This window comes from Numenius arquata, chromosome 7 (assembly GCF_964106895.1).
Source record: "Numenius arquata chromosome 7, bNumArq3.hap1.1, whole genome shotgun sequence".
Taxonomy (NCBI): Eukaryota; Metazoa; Chordata; class Aves; order Charadriiformes; family Scolopacidae; genus Numenius; species Numenius arquata.
In genome coordinates, this window is record NC_133582.1 from 27,901,566 (window position 1) to 27,927,348 (window position 25,783).

Here is a 25,783-nt window from a genome sequence, read left to right on the forward strand (position 1 = left end):
TACTTGTAGAGCAAAAGTTAAAGGAGTTTACATAAGTAGGGGAAAAAAAGTTGCTTCCTAGCACGCAGTAGTCATTTTACATGCTGACAGGATAAAATTGCTAAACTGGTATTCTTGCTTCACTTAGAAAGGTTTTTATAACAAGCAATCAAATGACTGCGTAAGTCTAATCTGTGTGTTCAACACTTGGATCCAACAACAGGCTACGGTGCAGCAGCTGTAAGCATGTCAGACTGCACCATCCGAGTCCTTGCCTGCTCCCCTGGCTCTTGGTTCCTAGGGCTACCTCAGCTTTAGTAGCTGGACGTGGCTTCTTGCACCTGTGCCCCCACCTCTGGCTGGGCTTTTCCTGCCAGGGTGTGAACACTTTGCAGAAAATTCAAGGAAATTTGTTTTTTAAGTGGTACAAGACCACTTTGTCAGCAGGACCTTCCTGTTGTGCATATCTTGCAGCCTCTCTTCTAGAATTTCATACAACCCAACAAAACTGTAAAATGTGCAAATTTTCCATGTGGTTGATCTTCCCAGCCATTGATATGTGATGTAACTGAAAGTAGAGCATATAGCCCCCTCTACCTCACCCCTGGGGACCCCATTTGTGCCCTTCTCTCCCCTCTGGCTCCCAGACTGCAGAAGTGACAAAAGGCAGCTGTGCCAGCCCCAGGGCTCTGCAGGTGGTGCATGGACCTGCCAGAGCTGGAGGAGTCCTGCCTGTTGTACCATGTCCTCTCTGTTGCAATGCTGGTTGCATGCATCTGCCTGTGCCATGGGTCTTGGTTCTGAGATGCTCTGGGATTATTTCCTGACCAATTTCAAAGCATTTTGTATATCCTTCAAGGGGAAGTTGTGCAAGGGCGCTTGGGGGGGTGTGCAGTTTTGCATCAGGTATGCAGTTTTGCATCAGGTATAGGGTGATATCCCTATTCTTTCCCACATACGTATTGGCTAGATGGAGTTTAGAACAGCAAACATGGATTTAGGGGTTCTTCCATGTGAACATTTAGGAACTTTATCCTACAGCAAGTGCTAGTGAAGTCTGGATGAATTTGGGAAGACATCCAGGGAGATGATCGGCCAGCTGATACCTGGTACTTGCTGTTGCTTATGTTGCTTTGTTACGGTGTCTCCCTGTTTGTTCATGTTGCTATATCATAAGTCATTTACACATCCAAGGCAGGAATTGTCTCCAATATCCATGTGTCCATGGGTACCAGACATACTGGGATCTTAATCAGAGAATAAATTATCAATGGTGTACAGAATTTATAAGGGTGGACTTCTGTGGTAAGAGAAGTGATCAGGAGAGGAAGAGGGCTTTTTAACTGTACTCCACTACTGCTCTGCAGCTAATTAAAATATTATTAGAACCACAACTTTTAACAAAGGAATAGAGTTAGGCTTCCATTTTTTTTCAGCTGTGGTTTGACACTGGTGTCTGTCCAATGAAAATAGCATAAAGCTAGTAGGTGTCTTTGCTTAGATCCTTATTGTTTCATGTGGTATGTAATTTTGCATCTGTCATGAACTGAAATTATCAAGATCTTGCAACTGGATTGCAAGACCATTTCACAACTATTCAGTAACTAACTGTTCTCTGGGATGAGCAGGAATCCTGTGGAAATCCTTCTGGCTTATGACATTACAGGTTTCTGGGGATCAGCTCTCACGCTTTATTGCAACATGTACCTTTTTTTATCAGTAGGGAATCCAGTAGTGCTATTATAAATGGGGACCCTGTGGCCACTCTAATGACACTAAATGTTCTCACTGGGCCAAAAGTCTAATGGAAGATTAGATGGTTTTGTCCCCATTTCTTGAGTGCATCAGCAGAGGTCAACCTTTTAACCTATCCTGCATAACAATGGCAGTGCATGGCAGAAAAGTGGTTTCCTTCAGATACTGAGACTGCTTAGACAGAGCCCTGCCCCTCCCTTTTCTCTCTGCTCTGTTGTTAACCTTGGCTAATTAACTATGTATTTGACTTTGCTTTTGCACCATGCTCCTCAGCAATTTGTCTCAGGGCATTTACAAAGGATTTAAACACTTTTATCCTGGTTTCAAGAGGTGAGTCAGCAGAGACCCAACGGCATTAACATCATAATGATAAAGCAAGAAATAAAACCTAGATCCTGGGAATTCATTGGTGGTTTTCCTACAGATTTATAGTAGTTGTAGCCATGTCTTACAGACTTTACTAGCATGTATGTAGAATGTGTTTAGTGGCCTCTTAGTAACCTTAGGAATTCACCATCTTCTTGCCAATGTATGAAGGGTAACTTTGTTACTTCTGACCATTTCCCAAGCCACTGAAGTGAAGCGTGCGTATGATCTTACTAGGATGGGGGTCCCCTGCAGTTAAATACACACAGTTCCTGTACAGTTAGCATAATAATTTTTTTCATCCCACTTCCCAGAATGGTAAAAAGAGGCAGCTGGTGATGCCACCAACATTTTGGTGTTGAAATGTACACAATTATTGAATCATTCCTCCAGTGTCCAGGCAGTGTAGACTCTTACATTTTTGAGTAATAATAGATTTAGATGCAGCTAATCGACAGCATTATAGACATGGATATAGAAGCCTGAGTAACAGATGGCTTTGAGTAAGATGGAGTTCTGAAGGGGACAATTCAACATGATTTTTTTTCTGCAGGAAAAATATCACAGATCATCTGTGTGTATTTGGCCAGACTCATCCATTCTATAAATCATTTGCTCTGAATGGAATCAGAGCAGGAATTTTACTCAGCCTCTAGTGGTATTTGTTTTGTGAGCGCTGGCATTTAGAACATGGTTAAAAGAAATCAGAAAGGACAGCTGTTTTTGAAAATTGCTCATTTAAATTTATGCTTAACGTAGTCTCTTTTTTTAAGTGCTGCCTGGTTTTGATCTTAAATGTTAGAGACAATGAAAACTAAAATTAATATGGCATATTTAATTCACTGTTTTATTCATATAAGGGCACTGGTGTTTCATGGGCCTTGAAATAGAGAACAAGTGTAGACTTTTACAGCCTGGCACTTTTGCATCTTCTGATCTGTTCTGTAATCAGAGATTCCTCTACCCCATAAACCTAATGGAAAAAAAAAAGAATAAGACAGACATGAGATGTTAATTTTATCACTTTGTGCCCTGAAAGGTGCTTAATCTCTTGGGGAGCGTACCTGGCAGAGGTTCTAGCTGAGACACTGCAAGCTGTTAAGGAGACGAATGCTACTCTGGTAAGTTTTCTTGTCTTACCTTTATCACAACAGGGTCAAGATGATCAGTAATTGACTGAGCAGATGGCATGTTTTACAGATGTTTGATTTACTGTGACAATCAAGGAAATAATTCCTAAAGGAAGAGTACTTCTTGGTGGTAGGGGGTTGCCAGGTGCAGAGAGCACGCTGGACAGTATCTTGTTCCATACATGAGAGATATGCAGGGAAGCATTACTGACCATTACTGACCGTTTTCTGCCTACTTTGGCTTGTCTTCATCTCAGTCTTTTCCTTGCAAACATAAACACCTAGCCACTTATCATGACCAACAATTTATCTTACCACTACATAGTCACAATTAATCTGTAATTGATTTATCCTTACAGATACCTTAATGAAGCCTAAAGAAGACTGATTCATTCGGAAATGAGTCATCCTTGCCTAGGAAAAACATCAGAAAGGCAAAACTTAGGAAATTTGAGTTCTGATGGTGAATCTGGTGTAGTTGTGGAGCAAAACATTTTGGTGTTTTACTGTTTCTGTGTCATTTTAATCAGTTAAGGGGATAATTTCTTGACCAAAACTACTACTGTCTTACTAATTGCTATATGTAAGTAAAAGGCTACTAACTTAGAGATGGACTGCTTTTTCAGTTGTTCTACTCTATAGTGTATCATGGAGGTTTTCTACAGATCTTAATGGAAGTCTCTGCAGACCAGTGGGTGGTATGAAATTAAGTGAAATGTGGTAGGATAGATGCACAGATATTTCTTTTAAACATAGTTCAGTTCAGGTCTCTCTTAGGTAGGGATGAAAAGTTTTCCAGCATATTGAAGATATCCCACTTGGCGAATCACTTCAAAGGAGAAAATACGTTTTAGCAAGACAAGTTTTCAAAACCAATGCAATGTGTTTCCCTGTATATTTTCACAGTGGTTCATTTAACATTTAGTCTCCCGCATTCCAAATACTTAAGTTTTAGGCTGCTTTTTCTGTATATCACATTTCATTGCCAAGATGACAGTAATTTTTTCAAATTAGAACACTCCAAGTATTTTTATTCTACCAGCCTTTCATCCTTACTGTTTTCCAAAATGGATATTATAATACAACTTTCCTTTAATCTGTCTCCACGTGAATTTTAATTATTTGGGGAGGAAGAGACTCTATCAAATGCTGCCAGAAATGCTTATACTTTTATGTTTTGCCACTAAAATCTGAAACGTGAGAATTTGGTTCAGCAAAGAGAATATATATATTTCCACAATCAATAAACTCTTGTCTTAAAAGCAAGGACGTATGTTAGTCCTGCGTAGTAGTTTTACATGTGATTAAAGCCTGACTTGTTTTAAAACTAAATTAATCAACTTTATAAAAGTCCATTTCTCATTAATTACAATAGCATGCCATTACTGGCCAAACTGAGTTTAAAGAAACAGTTCACTCTAGTAAACACCTTTGCACACATCTGTAGGATAGGGTCAAATGTATTGTTTCTAGCTCTAGCTAAAATTTCTTTTTAATACTAAAATGCCCTCTGTTTCCTTGCGGGGCTAATGTTGTGTCTATTGTGATAAAAAGGAAAAAAAAAAAAAAAAGTTGTTCTGTTCTACTCAGCAAAATACTTTTTTCCTTTTTTCAGTCAGGATACTCCTTGCAAGGCGACCCATGTAATTTTAAAGATTACTCTGTTTAAATTTTCAAAACATTTTATTACTCTAAATAGAGTAACGTAGCTCTACGTTGAGTGTAATCAGGAGGAAAAAAATGTAATGCTCCTCCCTGGGAGATATTTAAGAGGTAATATATCTTTAAGTGTCTCCGCCTCTGAATCCACCCACTTCTTGATAGCTGCAGCAGTCTTGTTGACTCATAGAAGCTGTGTTCATACAATAGACAGCAATGAGCAGTATTTTTCGGAGATTTTAAGAGCACACCTCCTGCTATGTATTTCGCGTTCTAGCTTGCTGGGACTGAAGGTGTATGAAAGAAACAGTTTTAAGTTTCTAAGATATTGCAAAAGATAGTTCCTCCTCTCATCCCGGAAAATCCTGACGGACCAGTTGGATACCTTTCAGGCCTTAACCGAGGACTTTATCTGCTCGTCCTACTGTCTTTTTTAAAGTAGAAAGACCTGAGACACCCTTAAGAACAGAGAATCTGACTAATTTAAACAGATGGCTAATCCCAGTGCTGTCTGCAATGGACATCTACATCATCATCATCAGAAACAGAATAACCTCTTAAAAAGTGGAATCTATAAGAAAAATGGAATTACTAAAGGAATCAAGGTAAGGTTTATTTGTTTACCCTAATGACCTCAATATTGAAAACAAATAGGTAGTTGCAACATTACTTATTAAGCTAGTTTTATGGTGGTCTTAGTCTCCATTGAACAGGTTGTATGTTCTATGGATTAGGCTGTGTGTTAAGTTTTATAATCTTGAGACCTGAAGCTGCTTTTTTTTCTATCATCCTAAACTGCAGTGAGAGTTGTGAATGCTCATGCAACATAGTGTTGGTCTCGTGGACTAACTAGCCTCTAGTTAGTATCAAACATATGCACACTGGAATGTAGTAGTTTCCTTCTAAAGCTTAACCCATGGTGAAGTTGACTTTGTGATGTATTAATCACTAGTAGAAAGATGTTTTATCAACTTAAAGTGTGTGTGCAATGGTTTTTAAAGTGTGATTTATTGCTGTAGAAGTATAACAACAAAAAAATGTGCACAGGGGAAGCTGACTTTTCTTGATGTTTACATTACTGCAAGGTTGGTTTAACTGATGCCTGCACTTTACTGATGATTGCTCTCCAGCCTTGCACTGCTTAAAATCCAAGTCAGTTTACGTACTGTTTTCTCGAGCTGTTCTCTTTGAAACCAGCGCTTCTCATCTATGTGAACATTTTGTAGAAGTTGCCATGTAGGATCCTAAAGAATGGACCACAAACCAAAAGGTATACTTTTGCCAAAAAAAGCCCAAATCTTAAACGTTGATTGCCTGTGACACCTGTTCTGAATGGGAATGTATTGTCTGTCTTGAAGTGTCCTAATTCTGGATGTGATCATTAGTAGAAAATCTTGTAGTGACTAGAGGAAGGCTGGCTTTACAGCGCAGTGTGATGGGGATAGGGGGATGGAGAAAGTCGCCTTTGGAGCCTGAGTGCTCACCTGACCATCCCTGTTGAAAGCTTTAGACAAGGACTGTGGTGGGCTCCACTGTTTTAGAAATAAACTGCTATCTTATATCTTTGTCTAAATGGGGCTGTCATGCACCTAGCACTCTAATGAAGGCACGCCCAGTGTCATGCTTAATGATTGTCTGGCTTTAGGTGTCTCCCTTGGTATGGGTGTTTCGCAATCATTGGCTTGTGTAGGATGAAGAAAGCGAAAAAGCTTGTGCAGCGATTGAAAAGGCCTTTCTTGGGATTTGCTTCCAGAAACCTACTCTAGCATCCTTTTATATATCGCATATTTCATCATTTTCATCATTAGCATATATCTTATCATTTTATATATTAATTATTTGCCACAATGACGTCTGAAATCTTTGCTTGCAGTTTGAGTGGCAAATTTCAAGGACTAAGCCTTGCCATTCACTTATTGTTAATCTGCTGCAAATGAGAGGTCTGAAAGTAGTAGACTCCCAAGAGGGGATTAATTAGAATTTTCTCCTTAATAGGAAAGACATGGCTAGAGAAATAAAGTAGATTTTACTGAGGGCGAGCAAAAAGGAAGTAAAAATTGGCCTGAAAGGCGTGGCAAAGACATGAAGGAAATGTTATTAGGTGTACCTGCTAGATTAGTGAAGTCTTACCAGCATTGTATGGTCGGAGGAGAAGGGGTTTTACCCTGCTGTGTGACGAGTGGAAGAAGCTCTGAACCAATACCATCTACAGCTGAGGAAGTGGTGAGGAAGTGAAGCCTTAGAAAGTTCAGGAGGCTTGTCAAAGGCAGATTTGGTAAGTGTGGGTATAGCACCATGTTCTGAATTACATACCATTTCCCCTCTCTTCCTGCTCCAAACACAGGTGGGGAAAGACGGAAACAATAACAGACAAGAGTCCTGTATGAACCAGGAATCTCATTCCTGGTAGGAATCTCCCCATTCCTGTCTGGTCTGTTTCCCTGCCCCAGCTGCCTCACCCTGTTCAGTACTTATGCTCTATCCTATTTTACAGGAACAGATACTGTTCCTTCCTACCTGATCTGTTTACGTGGTCTGCTGCTGTAGGTGTGCGACTTCACACAGTCTTCCAGTGTGTTTATATTCACAACACCTCGCTGAGATGTGCTTCTCACTTTATAGCTGGGATCTGAGGAGCAGGGAATATGGCAGCTGGGTGCACGAGGAAGCCAGACCCAGGTTTGTCATGATTCCAGTCATCCTTCTCCCTTCCTCTTCTTGTGTTCTTTTCCACCTTGCCCTGATTCCCCCTAGCTCTCTGACACACACACACAGGTATATGTACTTTACTACCTGTTCAGTAAATTAATTCACCATTAAACATCTTACATAGGAGGGGAAATATAGTGCTAGGATACTCGGGGGATGTGACTGATGATGCTGGTTCTAGCACTTGAGACTTGTAGCAGTTCTGAAACTTTTGGGATTAGTTACAGCTGCGTTGCTTTGCAAGGGGAGGAGGGAGATGTGTTCTGGTTTGAGAGAGGCAACTGGTGATGCAGATGATGCCAGCGAGGGCATTGGCACAGTGTGAAGGCTACTAAGCCAGGAATATGTAGCAATAGTTGCACACAATTGACTGGAACATCAGGCTTTGCAGGAATTGGCTCCATAAACGTTTTTTTTTCTAGGGATCCCACAGGAAATGCTGGCTTCAGGAAGTGCTGGCTCTGGAAACACTGGTTTTGAAAACTCTGGCTCAGGAATAATGTGTTTTGCATCTTAATGACGTAAGAACATTTTGGGTGTCAGTGTATGCGTGGCAGAAATAGCAATTCTGATACAACAAACCCCCCAGGTTTCTGAAGAAAGGGTTTTGTTTAATGGGTTTGGGAAGGTAATTAGGGATGATCAAATGTGGGGGAGTACAGAGGCTCTCTTTGCCTCTAAGGAATCTGTGGCATACCAAGGACAGGAAAGAAGGTAGCTGAGTGATAAAGAAGCAGTGAAGCATCCTACCAGAAGAGAAGCTGTTGCTTTTGGGGAAGAGATATGCCACTTTGGGGTGGGACTGCTTGTTTGAATAGCTTCTGTGATTATTTTAAGACTGACTCGCTCAATTCTAGCTGATAGCATAGATTTCCATGTCGTAATGGACACCATGACTAACCATGTTGCATCCTTGCATTCTTTGGAAGTTGAGCCACACACAGTAAGCCCTCAGCTTTGGGAGGTGGGTCATGAGCCATGTCTTCCACTTCATTAGTGCTTATAACACAAGCAGATGTTTTATATTCTTCCAGAACCTATAACCTGGACCTGCCTTTATCCAAAGTACAATTCAATAGCTAAGTTAGTTATTTATGTAACTGTAGTAGCCAGGAGAAAGTGTTTCCCAAGTGATGCTTTCTTTTGCTGTTATATTGCTGTTGATTGGATGTCAATTGTAGGGGATGTTGGATTTTTAAAATAATTAATCCGTTTGTCCAGTGGAAACATTTTTTTCCTATAGTGCACATGCAACAATTCTATTTCTTTGATAAATTATTTCCTTGGATGCCTTAGAGAGCTTCCAAGACAGTATAAAGCTATTTGCAAATTTATTTTTTTCTGTTCTGTACTGAGAATGGCAGTAGCTTGGAAGAAACTTGCAGTGAACAAGCCTACAGCCCTTTCTGAGGCATTCAAGCTCCTTTATCAAAGCAAAAAAAGAGCCTGCAATGAGATCAAACCTAGTAACATCTGCCCCACTTATTTGATAACCTGAAAATGTGATGGCCTCTGGCATCTGGGGGCTCTAAAATTAGGAAGCTGGTTATATTTACAGTCTGTTGTGGACCTCCTCCTAACTATTCTCCTCTACAATTGATTCAATACTCCAGCAGCCTGTCTCAGTCCCTTCCGTGATTTTGGCTCCCCTGCTTTTCTTCCTCTCCTTTATGCACTACAGTGTCACTTATTCCCTAGTGAAGAGCTTAAAGAAAGTATTTTAAAAGGGGTTTATGAAAGGAATATGCCATGCAACTGTTTTCATAAGAATAATTTTCTTGTATGTTGTAAATGCCTGCTGTAATTTCTTTGTGCTCTGTCCTCTCACGTATATAGATAGCACTTACTTCATGTGCTTTTGCAGCAGTTAGTGTAACTGGGGCATTTTGGATGCAAACTCAATATAAATGTTAATGACTCCTGGGGGAAAAAATACGCTAATCCCCACAATTAGAGTCATGCAACAAGGTTTATTAATAAAAGAAGAGAAGAGAAAGGAGGGAGGGTTAAGGCTGGTCAGACTATAGCTTTTCCAAATGTTTGCAGCCTCAGCTGTGCAACCATAATGATCTACCAACAGAATCATTTTTTTTCCTGAAATATCTTCATTTTTTGATGTTGCTTTGGGTAAAAGCAAACTCAAAGGGGACTTTATTAGCCCCAGCCTGTTTCACCTGCAGCACCTAAGCCTTTTGGACCTGTTTCATTGTGCATGTATTAGTGGAAAGTGCAATCCCCATAACCCCTCTGGGTTCCATAGCTGTAGTGACAACAGGAAGATACTGAGAATAGGGTTCCAGACAGAGTTCTCTACCAATTACTACACCTGTTGCTTCAGCTGCACCACAGACATGATCTCCTCATCCTCATTTCCTGCCTTCTCTTCTGCTTGGTTTCGAGCCCCAGAAGTTCATTGCTTTGCACCAGCACTCTCAGCTAATAATCACAGGTCTCCGATCCACACCCTTGTTTCTGTCATCTACCCTGCTATGTGATGAGCTCAATGCATTGGAAGCAGGAAATGTTGAAGACGTCTCTCTGCAAACTGAGATGTGACCATTGTGTAGGTACATGTAACAGTCAACATTTGTAGGAATGCTTTAAGTGTGTTGCATGAGACTTTGAATGCAAGGCTAGAGACTTTTCACATAGCACAATAAGTTTCCAGTAGGACTGGACTCTCTACCCTGTTAACACCTGGAAATCTCTAAATTCAGGTAATTAAATTTTGGAGTTACAATTTATAATATTACTGACAAAAATAGCATGTATTGATTTGCTTTGGCTTGAAAGACCTATCATGTCAGGTCTTTAAGGACAGCCTCCTCCTAGCACAAGAACAGATCATCCTGTTCAAGTAAGTGCATCAGGAGACTGGCTTAGCTAACCAAATAACCCATGACTGAGCTCCAGGGGGAAAAAAGCAGTGTACAAGAGGTAGAAGCAGGAATGGGCTACAAAAGAGGAATTTTGAAACATTGCAGGGGCATGTGGGGATGGTGTTAGGAAAGCCAAAGCTCACCTGCAGTCGATGTTTGCAAGTGACATCAAGTGAAGCAAGAAGAGCTTTTACTGCTACATTAGTAGTAAATGAATAAACACTGAAAATGTGACCCATTGCTGAATGGGTTGGGTCACTTAGTGACTGCAGACGCAGGTGAAGCTGAGGTACTCCATGCTATCTTTGCCTCAGTTTTCAACAACAAAGTCTTCCAAGCCTCCGTGTCATCAAACTACCAGTAATGGAAGAAGATTATTGAGTCATGGATCTCTTGAGAAATCTCAACCCATACAAGTACATGGGATGAGAAGAGAAGCATCCAAGTGTGCTGGCTGGTGTCATAGTGATATCACATGCTATCATCTTTGAAAGGTTATGGATATCAAAGAAGATCCCTGATAACTTAAGAAAGGCAAATGGTTCCACCTGTCATCAAAAGATAGATCATTTCTAGCAAAGGCTGTTTCTGGAAGCATAGCGAGGAAGGTGACTGGGAATAGCAAGCATGGGTGTACCAAAGATAAATGATGTTTGACTGATTTTCTTCTCTGATGAAGTGACTATATTTGTGAATGAGGAGAGAGTGATGGATGTCATCTATCTTGACTTTAGCAGTACTGTCCTCATAGGCTGCTTGGGACATTATGGTCGCAATGGGTAAACTACTATATGGGTTAATAACTGGCTGGATCTTTGGACTCAAAGGGTAGTGATTAATGGTTCATACTTTGCCTGGAGGCTGGAGAGGTTTCATATAGGGGAAAAAAACCCCAACAAAACCAAGATGCAGATAACAGGACGGAGATATGTTACTCTGGAGCCTCCATCATGGAGGCTTTCGGGACCCAACTGGGCAAAACCCCAACCACCCTGCTGGGAATTTGCTGTTGATCTGGCTTTGAACATGGGAATGAACCAGAAACCAGCTGAGGGCCCATCCAGTCTAAGTGACTCTGTGACCCTTTACTGTAAGTAAGCAGAATTTCTCTGGTGAGAGTCAGCTGCAGTGATCTGAAAATGGACAGAACTGATGCAGAACCCCAGTGGGGCTTCTCTGGGTAATTACCTCACAAGCAGCTTATTCTTGCTCAGTAAAGGTAATTAGTAAAAGAAAGCCATGAAGTGGCTAGTCCCACTGCCTTTGTACTCGTGTCCCTTCAGCATGAGACTTAGTTACCTTTGCAAGTCATAAGTGGCAGTCTAGCTTTCAGAAACAAGTACCGTAATATACGTTTTCTACCTGCTATATGTCATCAAGGGACGTAGCTGGCTGCATTCCACTGCAGAAGCAAGTTCATTAATATAATGGGCAGAATGATAAGATAATGGCTTAGGGACTGTCCAGGTCTCTCTGTGACACAGTCTGAGGACACGGAACAGCAAAACCACAGATGAAATGCAAAGAGTAAATTTTTTTTCAGTACCTCACCCACCAGCAGATCCCCAAAGCAGCACCTGGGCAGAGGCACACAAGCAGGGATGCAGGCACCGTGGAGCTTCGTCCATGTTAGAGGATCACCAAACCTGCTTTTTTTGCCTGTATTTCAGGGATTCGCATAGGCGTAGTTTACCATTGTGCTTTGATCTTTCCCACAGCAGGGAAGGAATCTCAAGCACGTTCGATAGGGTGCCTCTAAGTCTATCACAGGCCTCTGTTATTGAAACACAGAAGTTCTACTTGTCCAATACACAACAATTAGTATGATGCGTGTGTTTTTCTACACCTCAGCTGCAGGTCACTTGAGCATGTTTATACTCCTCCTTGCCAATCTTCCGTTATTTTCCCACAGTCTCTATAAAACCTGACTTTTTGCCAGAAAAATGGTTAACATCATGCTGCCTCTTACAGCTTGCTGTTTGCAAGTGTGCAGTGGTGATTCAAATCCTGTTTTATAGGGTACCAGACAACCATAAAGAGCCCTTAATTTATCATGATATGCAAGTCTGGTTCTGCTGCCAGCAGATATATGAACTCTCTCATGGATTATTATTTTTTAATTTCTTTTAAAAGAGAATTAACTTTTGTTGTGGCTAGAACTGTGGCATTAACCAGCAAAACAGGAAATTAAATTTCCTTACAATGACTAGTGCCTCAGCCAGAGAATTCCTGCCATTCCTGGCAGCAGATTTTTCCACAGAAAAGACTTTTAGAAAGCAACCAAGCCAGAAGCTTTGTGAGACTATTGTTTCAGAGAGTTGTCATTGTGGGATGGATGTTGAATTGGGAAGAAAAATGTCATTTAAGGAGAAGAGCACACAGCAGGAACCAGCAGTTTTGTGTGCCGGACTGAAGAGGAGCTGGAGCATTTCGGACTTTAGGATATATTAATTCAGTGAGATAACTAGACCGTTCAGCAAGATACCTTTAGTGCAAAACTGCAAAGTGAAGAGATGAATTTCCAGGGCAGATGCCATCTATGTGCAGCACAGATGTGAAGGCATATGTATCTTCAGCACAAAGTGACATTTAACCTGTTCTGGCCGGATGACTTTCTCCCTCCCAAAGTATTTTGAATTTCTGAGAGAACATTCAGTGTAAATGTAACACAGCAAAGCCTTGTCTGTTCTTTGATCATCTCAGTCTTTTTGGAAATTATTCAGCTGTATTCTTTCCTTTGTTCATTTGGCCAAGCACAGGCTTTAGCGCATGCTCTGTAATTTCCCCCTCTTCCAAAAAATCTGGTGCTCCCCCTCAGCCTACCAAGAAGTGAGGATTTATTCACTTAGGAACAGGAATATGGAAAGACAAATTTGTGATGAGGAGCTGAGACTCATACACATTTCAGCTGACATCACACTGCACTCTGCTTCCTCCAGGAACTTCCATTTGAGTTTCTGCGTCCCTGTCGCTGCTGCTGATTCATGTGGTCTGAAGAGCTGCCATCCCTCTCTGTGATTCACATGTAGCTATCTGAGACTTCAAACTGGCTAATCTTCTCATCGTTGCAAAGCTGTCAGCCTACACATGGAATCACAGCGGCCCTTTGTATGTTCTTGAGCTTCTTAGGGCTCTTCTGCAAGAGAGTGCTTCAGTCTGTCCCCGTATTTCAGTTTCCTGTACGTTCCTTGTGTCTTCACAAAACTGTGTTTGTCTTCTGAAAGAAACATTTCTCCCTTTGTGGTTGCACTTTATGAAGGTAAAGATAACTGCAGTCAGGCATTTTCACACACTGTTGTGGGGGAGATCTGTAAAGATCCCAAGCCACTGCCCAAAGAGGGCAGGATAAGGATGTTTCCACCCAGTCCTGGCAGCCATGTGTCAGTGACTGTAGTGATTTAGATGGGAACCTTGGAGGCCAGGGAATATAACCTGAGAAGTAAATTTAAAACCACTCATGCTTGTCACATTGTACCTCGTTGTCAGCTGTTCCCTGAAAGAATCCCAGCCCTGTGATCTGATCAAATATGTCTCCCACTTGGGCCACCTGCTGATCAGCCTCAAAGTTTCAGGTGTTACACAGATACCAACACCAAAAAATGAAACAATTCAAAGTGAATGAGCTTTTGTCAAAAGCATTTCATGGTCTAAGAAAGCATTTGAAAAATCAGTATATTTTCCCAGCTTTTTAAGATCATATTCATGTAAGTTCATGAATTTGAGCTTTTGAACTTCCAGCAACCTCTTGACATCAGACATGCTCAAAGGGAGCATTTTACTTTGTCTCTGGCACAAAAATGTGTCTGCATGTCTCTTGATGTCGTATCTTCTTTATATTAGGCATTGCTCTCCTGTGCAATTTTTTCCTTGCATCATTGTTATATAAACAGCTTTTTTGTTTGCATATGTGGGTGTTAAGATTGTTTGGGAGGTTCTAGCAGGTACCAGGATGTGTTAATCCTGAAGGGGGAAATCTTCTTGGGGTTGTGTTGTTTTGTTTTGATCACAAAGGAAACAAACCCTGTTCAAACTGTTTTGATGTAATCTCCACCCCTTTTCCTTCCTTTTAATCCCAATCATTCTTCACCTATGGGCCATTGTCCTCGATTTCTTTTCACTTGATTTAGGTTATTAAAAAAATCAATAGTGAGATTTTTTTATAAGCCTTTAAGTATTGGACTGGTGCATCTGTCGGTGAATGGGGTGGAGGGGTGTTACAAAGTAGATTCTACTTTCTCTGTATGTAAAGCCCAGTTTCATCCCAGGTTAAGAAATATGAAATCACTTTATCAATATCCTTCTCTGGAGACATTCAAAACCTGCCTGGATGAGATCCTGTCCGACCTGCTCTGGGTGACCCTGCTTTAGCAGGGGGGTTGGACTAGAGGATCTCCAGAGGTCCCTTCCAACCCCTACTATTCTGTGATTCTGTGAAATAATCTAGGAAGAATCCCATATGGGTGGAACTTGTCTATTAGTAATTTTTGAATTTCAGTACATTTCTTACCAGTTTCTGTTCAAGTTGAACTCTGAATCTTTGTTTCTAAAATCTAATTCTTACGCATAACTCGGGAGGAACAAGTACAGATTCCAAAACAAAAATAAGCATTTGCCAAATCAACACCTTTTAAAGAAAAAAGTTAACATTTTTGGTTTTCATTCTGTGACAAGTATGCTGTTGATATATGCTAAGAATACCTGCTTGTTCTTAAAATCTAAATGTTTTCAAGGGATAGAAAGCTTATCAATGCTGTAATCTGCCTTTATTTCCAGATGTATATTAGTGGAACGAGTATGTTGATGTGCAGTAGTATGTGGTGTGGATTAGTAAGACTTGGCAAAGTAATTATGAGTAAGTTTGTGTCCTGGGACGTGAGACGTGTGCTTTGAGAACTGAGTAGCAGCTTTAATAAAATTCAGTTTCACCTTGGGTTAAACCTTTTGTCCCAGGAGAGGTGTAATTCATTGTATCCCTGAAAAGGAATTAATTGGCCTCCTCGTATCTCTTGCTCACCAGTGAAAGCTAAAGAAATAAAATTCTGCAAAAGATTGGTGTCTTTAACCAGAGATATACAGGATCAAGAAGGGCTGCAAGGAGGCTGTCCTTTTTTTTTTTTATGTCTGTTGTAAGGATGGAGAGCTGAGCAGGCTGGCCCCAAAGATCTGACCCTTGGGCATTGGTGCTCGGTGTAGAAACCTGGCAGAGGACTTGTTACAGCAGTAGTTTTCTGCATAAAGTAATGCCTACAAGATCCTTCCGTCTCCCTCCATATACAGTGTCTTCCCAAGTATACAGGTTCATCTGTCCCATTTCCAACAAGCTTTTCTCTGCACTTCATTAGCATCCTGGCTCTTCTTAAATTTCTGTTGTGAGAAGACAAATCTCTTATCTTTATCGTCTTACTATATATGGGAAGTCGTGTAATCGCCTCTTTGATTTGGTAAAGAAATCACTGTGGCTTTTGCATTAGAGGTGTCCATCTCTGGAGGTTACACAAGAGTGAAAGTCATCAGACTCCCTACTAGTAATGAGCAAGACAGCATTACCAAGCATGACAGATGAAAAATGGAGCTCTGTCAGCTTCTACCTCACCCCCAACCCAAAGTATCAATTAATTAATGCTTTTGAAAATGTTGGCATGAACTTCTTTATACTTTCAGCACAGCAGAATTAAATCAAGCAAATCAGAAGGTAAAAATCAGCTTTACCCATCAATAGGTGGAAAATATTTTAAAATCTGCAGAGATAAGGTACTATTAGTAGTTTTTTATACCTGTGATTCAGTATAACTGGAGACCTTTTGAAAAATTCTCACGTGTGGGCTGAGAATTACATGGGTTTATGTAAGTGAAGCGAAATATATTTTTGTTTGATTTTGTCAGTAGTATTATCAGAGACTTTGGCTTTTTTGACTGTTCCAGTATGTATCTAATGAGAAACAGAGTGTTACAATCCTGTGATTTTGTTATAAAGATGTTAACATTTACAGGAAACAAAATTTCATGCAATGACAAGTTATGCAAATTCTTAAAATGTCGGGTAGGCATGCTTATTTTTATTCCCTGCCGAATACTATAGGTGTCAAAAATGTATGTGGTTGGGGAAAGGGAGTGTTTTCTGAGAGGAAAAAAACCCACCTACATAGTTTGTTCTTTCAGCGTGGTAGCATTATACAATTTCAGTTGGTTTTGGCCTCATTCCCTGTAGAAGCGAGGCATATTTAGTGGTTCTGTCTGTCAACTCCTTAACAACTTCTGAACTAGCTGGCCATTTTCAGTCAGATTTGGCAAAGGCGTATCACCCACTCTTTCCTTAAAGTAGGCAGCTGGGCACAGAAGAAAGGCCCTGCACATTCCCTGTTGAAAGAGAAGCTGCTGTATGAACTCATTCCCCCTGTACCCTGGAAGATCTGCAGTAGAAAGGAGATTTTATCTACATCCCCAATAAAAAGGAGGTTTCTGTCAGTGTGTTGCTTTATTTGACACCAAAGTTAGTCAACATGAGACACACATAGAAACCCAGAATTTATTATTCCCAGAGTTCACAGTGCTCTGTTTACTTCTGCTCTAACTCATTTCTGCATGGTGCATATCTTACCATTGCATTTCTCTGGAATTTATTTACTGTAATACTTTCAGTATCTTTACTGTAATATATATAATATAATATATATAATAATACTGTAATATTTACTGTAAACTTTCTGAGATAAAGACTTTATTTTCTGTCCTTTTCTTGTAAAATACTTGGTACACATAGGAGAGCAGTACCTTCATTCACAGGGGTTTTCATCAAAGTCTTGCCACTTTTTCAAATACCAGTGATTTGTTATCATTATTTAGTAAAGCAGTTTACCTGTCTCCTGTTCTTGTTGCCACTAGTAAGTCAAGATAGAAAAGTGTATCTTGATCTCATTTCTCATGGGACATTTCTCCCTTACCAGCCTGTCTACAGATGAAACTTGAGTTCAAGTTAAATGCTATTGATTTGCAGTAATTCAACTCTACTTCAGTCATGCCTCAGTTCTTCATCTTTACAGGAGACTGGTCCAAAGGTGAGCAGATTCAAACTCATCACTGTCATCTGGCTGGTGTTTACCCATTTCACAAAGGCTGCATGATTTCAGTTCACCTCCTGTTGATCAAGCATCTCACCTACTCTGCAATGGCATTTTATTGGGAGCTGTATTTCAGGACATAAGCATAAGGACAGAATGGAATGCATGCAAACCTCTCACTTGGTGACAGGTACTTTCTGTAAGCTTGGGCTGAAGATTGATGGTTAGGCACTTTAGAGAGCCCTAACTACTTCTTCCTTGAGATTTAGGCAATCATAATTAAAAGTATTTTGTTTTTCAGGGCTACCCATAGAATAACTTGAATAGTGTGGAAAGCCTGTTAAAGAGCTTTTGACTAGATATCCGAGAAGGCCTTCTGCCTAAAAAATGTGCTGTAAAAGACTGACAGAGGATGGTTTGAGGGCTCTTTAGTTTTCTTGTTATTTTGAGTGATGTTTTGCTGGGGAAGCTGATAAAATATCTCCGCACCCTGACACTTCTCAGTAAGTAACCATTATGGTTGACTGACAGTAATTTGTTTGCAGACTTCACTGTTCGCTGCTTATTCCTATCTTCCTTTTTTCCAACCCTGTACATCTTCCTGGTTTATGGCTAATATTTCAAGGCTACGTTTAGTCACTATTGCACAGTATGTTGCATTTTTGGCTGTGCTACAAGCCCACTTAGCTGTGTGGCCAAAAAACCCAGCCATTTGCCATAGGACTTACACAGCGTTTGCAATGCAATATTTCAGCAGAGGTATGAGAGGTGGGCATCAATCATGTGTAATGCAATCATATTTGCCAACTATACCTTTTTGGAATAAGAGACAGCTTTACCTATGAGATCATGTTGATAAACAGAGTTAGAAAGTCTGATGATAAGCCTTCTGGCACAATTTCTTGAAACTTGTGGTAGAGGCAAATGGAAACCAGTATTACTTTCTATGCTATTTGACAAATATTTTTTTTCTTAACTTGAAGTAACTGCTGGTTTTTCTATTAACCTCATTTAACCGTGGTTGAAACAAGCAAACACACCTGTGCTTTATCTGTTCTCATGTTCTGGCTGATCATTGCAAACTGAACTGGAGTTTGTGATTTGGGGTGTTTTTTTCAGCCAATATTGTTCAACATGTAAGATTTAGCAGAGCTCATAAACAACACTTTTAACAATTGAGTAGGTAAGAACATTGTCAGGACTTTGAAAGTATCTGTGTTTTGAAAAGAAAATTGGAAAAAACATAAATTAAAACTGCGCACATAATGCAAGACATTGCAAGGGAAGGATATCCCTAAAGCTGCCAGAAACAGGTCTTTATGTATGGATACTGGTCACTTTTGGAGTAGGAAAATTATTTCTTGAGCTACATATCATCTAATTTATCTAATATTTTTTCAGGTATTCAAATTAGTCATCAGCTAGATACAAAACCATGTATGTCATAAGCCAAGCAGGTTACAATTATAAACAGTTTGGTTTAGATCCCACTTTCACATCTGTTATGAGAAAAACATAGTTGTGAATAAGACATACCTGCCTGGCACGATTTCTAATTATTCAAGTGGCAATACCAGGGACGAGGAATCATAGCTGAACTTCTGTAACTCCCCACTTTCAAGTCAAGGTCAGTAAAATCATTATTAGTCAACGGAAGGGACAGAGCTCTTTCCCAAGTGACAATTGGCCAGTCAGGTGGAAAAGGGGGAGTGAGATAAAGCAGTGGTTGAACTGGAGAGTCTGGCTTGCTTGGTTGTCCTGAGGAGCGAGCTGCATTCAGCAGTGAGGTAGTGCTCGGGTGGAGTGAGGTGGAGCCGCCCGAGGGAGCAAATTGCACTGTGAGAACTAGGTCAGGGGAGTGCCGAACTCGCTGGGGGTGCTGGCGTAGCTGCAGGCTAGAGAGAGAAAGCCAAGAGGAGGTGAAAGGTGGATGGGTTGAGTCTGTGGCAGGTGATTTCAGCCAGGGTGAAGGCAAGCAACCAAGGGGAAGGAATGGCGCAAGGAGGGAAAGATGTGGATCTGTAAGAAGCTGCAATCTCGAAGGAAGGGAGTTGGGGTTTGGGTGGGGGTTTTTTCCTTCCTTTTTTTGCAAATAGCAAAGAAATAGAACTGGCAAGTGGGTAGCCACAGAACCATTAATCATTTCATAGCCAGCATGTGTATTGACTAACACGTAATACTCTGAAATGAAATACTTCAGTGTTGACTGAATGTTTAGTTAAAAGCAGCAGTGCTTGCCGTGGCTGCTACCACCAGCTTTTTACCATATTCCCATTAGAAGAATTCTAGGATAACCTTTTTTGTAACTGTTTGCAACGCGGTTGTTCTGTTCATCTGGGCTGGTAAGAGTGCCTTAATCCATTTTGTCATACATTCTTCAAGAATATACTTAAATTTAACAATTTTCTTTTCAAATCCAAAATTGGGCTGTAGTATTTCTGGGGAAATGTGGTCTCTTCTGCACTATGTGTCTTAGGATACCAGAAGCAGATTTGAGGGCTGTGTGGGACTGAGACAGATCTTAGGAAATGAGGATAGAGTTGCAGTTTTTTGTGTAGGAATGCAAGCCTTCCACGTTATTCTACTGAGGTTTGTAACACAGGAAAAAGTTGGTAACGCTTAGCTCTCGTTCACTCCAGAGACACAGGGACATATATGGAATTTCAAAATAATTTAGCTCTGCTTTGCAAACTAAGTGGTCAGATTTTTTGAATGGCTGCCACAGAAAACAAAAGTCTTTCAAAATTCTGTGGTCTGTGATCCTTTCTTCTGACAGCATAGGAATGCCCGTGTCACATATTTTCCACTATTGGAATGAATTTACTCCCCCAGAGGTTATGTTCTGTTTTAATGCAAATAATCTACATGGTGTGATGCACCTGAGTGAGGGTACTTTAAAAATTTGACATTCCATTGCAGTCAAGACATAAATGATAATCTGAACTTTAAGCATAATTATATTCTTATTTTCTATACCTTCCTGTATATCTTCCCTTACCATTGCTCTGTCTGACAGTTGCGTTTTCAGTTCTTTAGGCGTGGTATAGGACCCATATAGTCTTACTACTTGGCTGTCGTCAAGCAATTTCGGCATACAGTGGACAGGTCTAGCCAAGCCTACCTTTTTGAGTAATGGTATGGTAGAATCCCAGTTTGGATACTCTTCCATTGTTCAGGGGTTTCCCTTTACAAAAAAACTTCTAATCTGTTTTGTTCATTAATAAATAACAGAGGCTAGTGGGTTTTACCCCCACGCTTTGGCTTATAGTGATTCTGTGAGCAATGCATTTGATTAGGCAAACCTGTAAGTAAACTACATGAACACAGAATTTATGTCTTAGAGTATTTGACATGAAGTGATATAATGTCTCTGCATGCTTTTCTCTGTCTCTTGTGAAATGGGCGTAACTTTTTGTTGGTACATTTCAAAGTCCCTCAAGGAAGCCGGTGCCTTTCACTGTATGTTTCTGTATCATTTCCACACAACAGCTGCAATGGTCATGGCTGTACTGAGCACTTAGCCCTGAACTGCCTTAACCCTCCTTTCATCCAAAAGGAGAAACTTTCATTTATTTCTCTTTTAACTTGACTTAAAGCTAGAGTTTATAGTACACTTTGGGGATTAGAGTCTACAACTGGATGGGGATATGAACTACCATCTCCTTCTGTGTGGATGTAGGCAAGACTCAGGCCAGACCACTGCTCTGATTGAGCTGAGTCTGATTCCAGAGCCACTACCTCTTGCAGAGGAAAGGTTCTGCCAAGGTATCTTGCTTTCGTAAAACTCAGCGTCAGGAAGCAGCTGGCGGCTCCTGTACAAGCTCTGAGCCAGGAGCCCCTGCATGTCACTAAGGCAAGACCTCGCCTTTGGGCTTTGCAGAAATCACCTGCCACATGGACTGACTTAGTGCAGAATAAGGAGTGTAGCTTGGCAGCGGATGGCACTATGTGTGATCTCCTTCCAGCCTGGAGTGGAAGCACTGCTGGTTAAAGAGAAGAGTGAGAGACATCGTTGGAAATGTCAGGTCCTCCCATAATTCAAGGATTTATTTAAACAGGTAACTCAAGATAATTACATAGTTTAGCCTTTGCAGCTGACATTTCTGTTTTCTGGAAGCAAGATTCATCTTTTTTAGAAGTTTCTCCAGGGCTGTGTGGTGGTGCCCACAGCTGCATTTCCCGAGTATTGAGTTGTGCTTTCTTTGGATCTCACAGTGCCTTAGCTGTATTCCTTCACTGACAGACCCTGAATTCTGCCTCGTGAGTCCCTGCTGCTGGGCAACTCTACGTCAGTTGTGTTCTAGGAGCTTCCACTTTCTTCCTCCTGAGCGGAATGCAGAAAAAAAAATAAGATGCAGGAACTGCAATTAGTGTTTTACTATACTTTTTATCTTCCAGCAGCTACTGTGGTCTAAGAGATTAGCTTTGATCCATGAAAATGAAGAAAAAAGGGGGGGAAAAAAGAGACAACCATACTATCTGGTATGAAATTGGTCCACAAAGAGGGATATTCTTGAATTATGATGGTTGTTCTGCATGTCCCTCTTGTCATTCTTGGTTTTGTATCAACTGATTTTTTTACACAGGCTGAAGTTATTCCATTAGTCCATAAGGGAGCTGTCAGGATGGACACAGAAAATTTCTAAATTCAGTTTAGGATGATTAATTTTCTATGTAAGAATGAGGGGAGCACAGAGCTTCATTCCCTGTGGAGTGGAAAGGAATGTAAAACAAGGAGTTATCAGAGTATACTAGTATTGTTTCAGAATTCACTGTGAAGCATTATGTCTGAAACATCTGAATATTTACCTACAGGAGTGTCTCCCTGGATAGGTTTTGCGAGGAGTTTATGTGCATGAGACCTCAGGTACTGGCTGTTTTTTTTTTTCCCCGCAGTAACTGAGCTATATTAATTCTTTATCAAATGATTTGTACCATGAGACATGCTAGTGAGATCATATTACTTTGCACATGTGGACATTCCTGAGAAGTAAATAATATTTTTCTCTGCTAGATGGTAGGATGTAAGTATGTAGTTCACCCTCTCAGAGTAGTTACTGGTTGAACTAAAGTTGTCAGAACAAATCTGAGACCTCTCTTCACTGCAGTTGAGTGAGACACTGACACCTTTTGTCATTGCTCAGTATTTGCCTCATTGCATAAATGTATTTGTAGCAGCCATGATAGACAGGCACAACATTAATCTTATGTTCAGGTTTGTAATTTTTTTCTTTTTTTTTTGCAGATGTGGAAGGGTAGAGGTGAAACATGTGGTCTTCTCAAAAAGGTTTATTTATCTTCTACGTGTAGTTTTACAGTGACATGCTTATCATGTGTAACTTTAAACAACTGTTTTTTTCATAAATATGAGACTATTTGTTTTACTAATACTTTAAAATCTTTACATTGTAATGGGCTTTAAAACTACATCCTTTTCTGAGAGAGCACGCCTTCCTTTTGTGGGTTTTTTTTTTTTTCACAATGGTCATGTTTGAGAAATAAGATTGTTGTATAGCTCTCTTCTGTCACTCCCGAAATGTATCAGGTAGTTCAGGAGTGTGTATGGGTGATCAGAGCTTCAGCACATCCCTCTAGATGATCCTGCCCAGTCTTTGCTTTGCCACTTATTGTTGGTCTCGGTACTTCCCAAATTTAGGAGCAAAAGGACAGAAGTGTTATCCTAATGGAAAAGTCAGAGAAACGCTATCGGATCTCTCGGAGGATTGCTATACTAGAATGGTGCTACGTAAAGATGTTAATGAGATAGAGGTAACAGGGGGTCTTGTGTGGCCACAAAAGAACAACAACAACAACGAAAAAGTCTAGACAGTCTTTGTTAGCCAGAACTTTGTTCACTGATTTGTAAGGTGTGCTGAACAGATTTAAGTTCTCCAAATACAGATAGTTGCCAAAAGCTTGTGTCATGTTAATTTTATTGTCAATAGAAACTCTATATCTACTGCCTTCTTCCAGAATCCATGGTTTAGAGGTTCTCTAAACCATGCCTGAATTTTGTTCTGTGCAAAATGTGTATCGGCTATTTTCAGAGTGCTCGGTCTTTTCTGTTCCATGTTTCATGTCATGGTGAGGTTTCAGGACATAAGGTAAATGGGGAAAATAGGTAATAAGGCTTAAAAGTATTTTGAGATATCATCTAGTCTGTTTCTCTACAGCAAGCCAGGGCCAGTTGTGTGCTAGAGTATCTTGTAAGCTGTTCTGGAGCTTCTTAGCCCATAAGCTGTGCCACTGTGTTTTGGGATTTTGTTAAGAGACAGCACTGCTTTCTGATACCTTTTGCTTGACAGTATAAGCTTTGACTATACATAAGATGTTCCTGACGCAGGTTTGTTTACACCCATCTTAAACACCACCATTGCTCTAGCTTCATGTTTAACTACTTTTATCAGCAAAAAATTCTTTCTAATGTCTGATTTAGATCACTTCGGCTGTGGTTTATGCATGTTGATGCTTTCCAGAGCACAGATTATTCTCTTCCTCTTGCAGTTACCTTTCACATGTTTGAAGCCTCTTAGGCTGCCAGTCATTAGGGTTTTCTCTTCTCTTTAGACTAAGTAATTCAGATTCTTTCATTCTTTCCTCATAACTTATTTGACCAGACTTTATGCTTTTCTTCTCAGCTCTCTGTGTTTGGTTCACCTCTTCTTTCTAAAAAGCACTGCCCAAAGCTGGATGGAGTACTTCAGCCAAAAGCTGCATACTGCTTAATAGTGCTGGAGTGGTTTGTCCTTTTGCCCTTAACATTATTTTCTTAAGATATGGCTGGGTTTTCTTCTAGCTCCTTTTAGCTTTAATATTACTTCCTATAGAATTGCCTGCTATTTCTGAGTACAGTTGTGCTCTCCTGAAATCTGCTATTCTGCTGTTCCATTTCCTGCTTTTCCGAAGTCCCTTGATTTCAACCATTTTATGGTCGAAATCAGTATCAGTATAAACGAAAACTTCAAGTTAAGATACCCTAATGTCTACTTAAACTACATCCAAGGTGCAGCAATGTTTTGAGTATTGGTTTTTAATTTGCCCCACGGCAATATGGAAAGAAATAATATTGGAGGTAAGACAAAGGCTTGTGAAATGTCCACAGCTGTTTTTCCCATGAGCAATGCGTCTAATGAAGCCTGATTTCATCTTGGTTTGTGTCCAGCATCTTCCACCACCCCAAGCTTGCCTACCACATTCTCACTTTCCAGATGGGCAAGAGACTGAATGTGCTGAACCTTGTTCAGACCTATGTAGATGCTGGCTCGTGGGTCGTTACACTTGTACTTGTGTAATTCGCTCCAAGAATGCCTAAAGAGCCAAGTTATTGCTGTCTTTCCTTCAGCACATGGGTTTGGATCTCTTTGCTCTATCAAGATCAGATTGTCTTGAAGCTTTCAGGAAAGTTCTTATCTTGAAGACCTCTGTTCTTCCGGCAGATTTGATTGAAATCGGTCTATGAGCTCAAAAGCTACTAGAGGGTACTTGCTGACAGAGGGATAGCATGAGGGCATAAACCATTGCTTTCTTAGAAAACAGGTTAAAATTGTTCAAATCCAAAGGCTAATTCAACTGACTTTTTGTTTCTTGCTATGCATTTGAAAAGATGCCTTCCTTTGCTGAACCAACAAAACATGCTTCAGTCCATGCCTTTCTCTCAGTGTTCTTGCACCTGATTTCTGTCTCTCAGATTTGTGGTGTGCTTCTTTTTCCTAATCCTTGTCTTTTCAGCCAAGAACCACAGCCTGTAGGTGTTTGCATCTAGGTAGATGTGGATCTACTGATTGACATTAGTACATGGTGGGGTGAGGACTTTCCTTTTTGTCTGTATCTAGACTGCTATAAAACCTGAGGAAAGCATTTATTTAAGGGTGATTTCGGCAAACCTGGTAGTTACAGAAGGTTCAGAGGAGAGAAAGCCAGCCATTCTCATCTTATGACTTACATAATTACTAGAACAACTTACAAAGAGTATTTTAATGTATGATGTAGTAAAAAAATAATCGTGTAACAATTTATTTCTAGATTCTTTTTTATTAATCTTCAAGCAATTGAAGTAGAATTCAATTATTTTGTTTTTAACTCTAAGATTGAATTAGCCAATTTAATAATCGTTCATTAATATCATTACAACTAAATAGATATTAAGAAGCCATATTAAGAAGCCATCAAGGCCCAGATTATCTTTTTCAATTGTGCAAGGCAGAAATTGAAATCAGTGGGAAGAGACCACCTCTTGCAGAACTGTTGT

General features: G+C 40.3%; 1 protein-coding gene across 1 annotated transcript in view; it reads left to right on the forward strand.

The window, feature by feature from the left end:
* The first annotated feature begins 3,167 nt into the window (after positions 1–3,167).
* Positions 3,168–25,783, forward strand: part of SPTLC3 (serine palmitoyltransferase long chain base subunit 3) — an 84,315-nt gene continuing 61,699 nt past the window's right edge. The window contains exons 1-2 of the mRNA XM_074150646.1: positions 3,168–3,221; positions 5,381–5,494. Of these exons, the coding sequence (XP_074006747.1) occupies positions 5,381–5,494 (114 nt within the window). The 5' untranslated portion in view covers positions 3,168–3,221. The remainder of the gene's footprint in view (positions 3,222–5,380; positions 5,495–25,783) is intronic.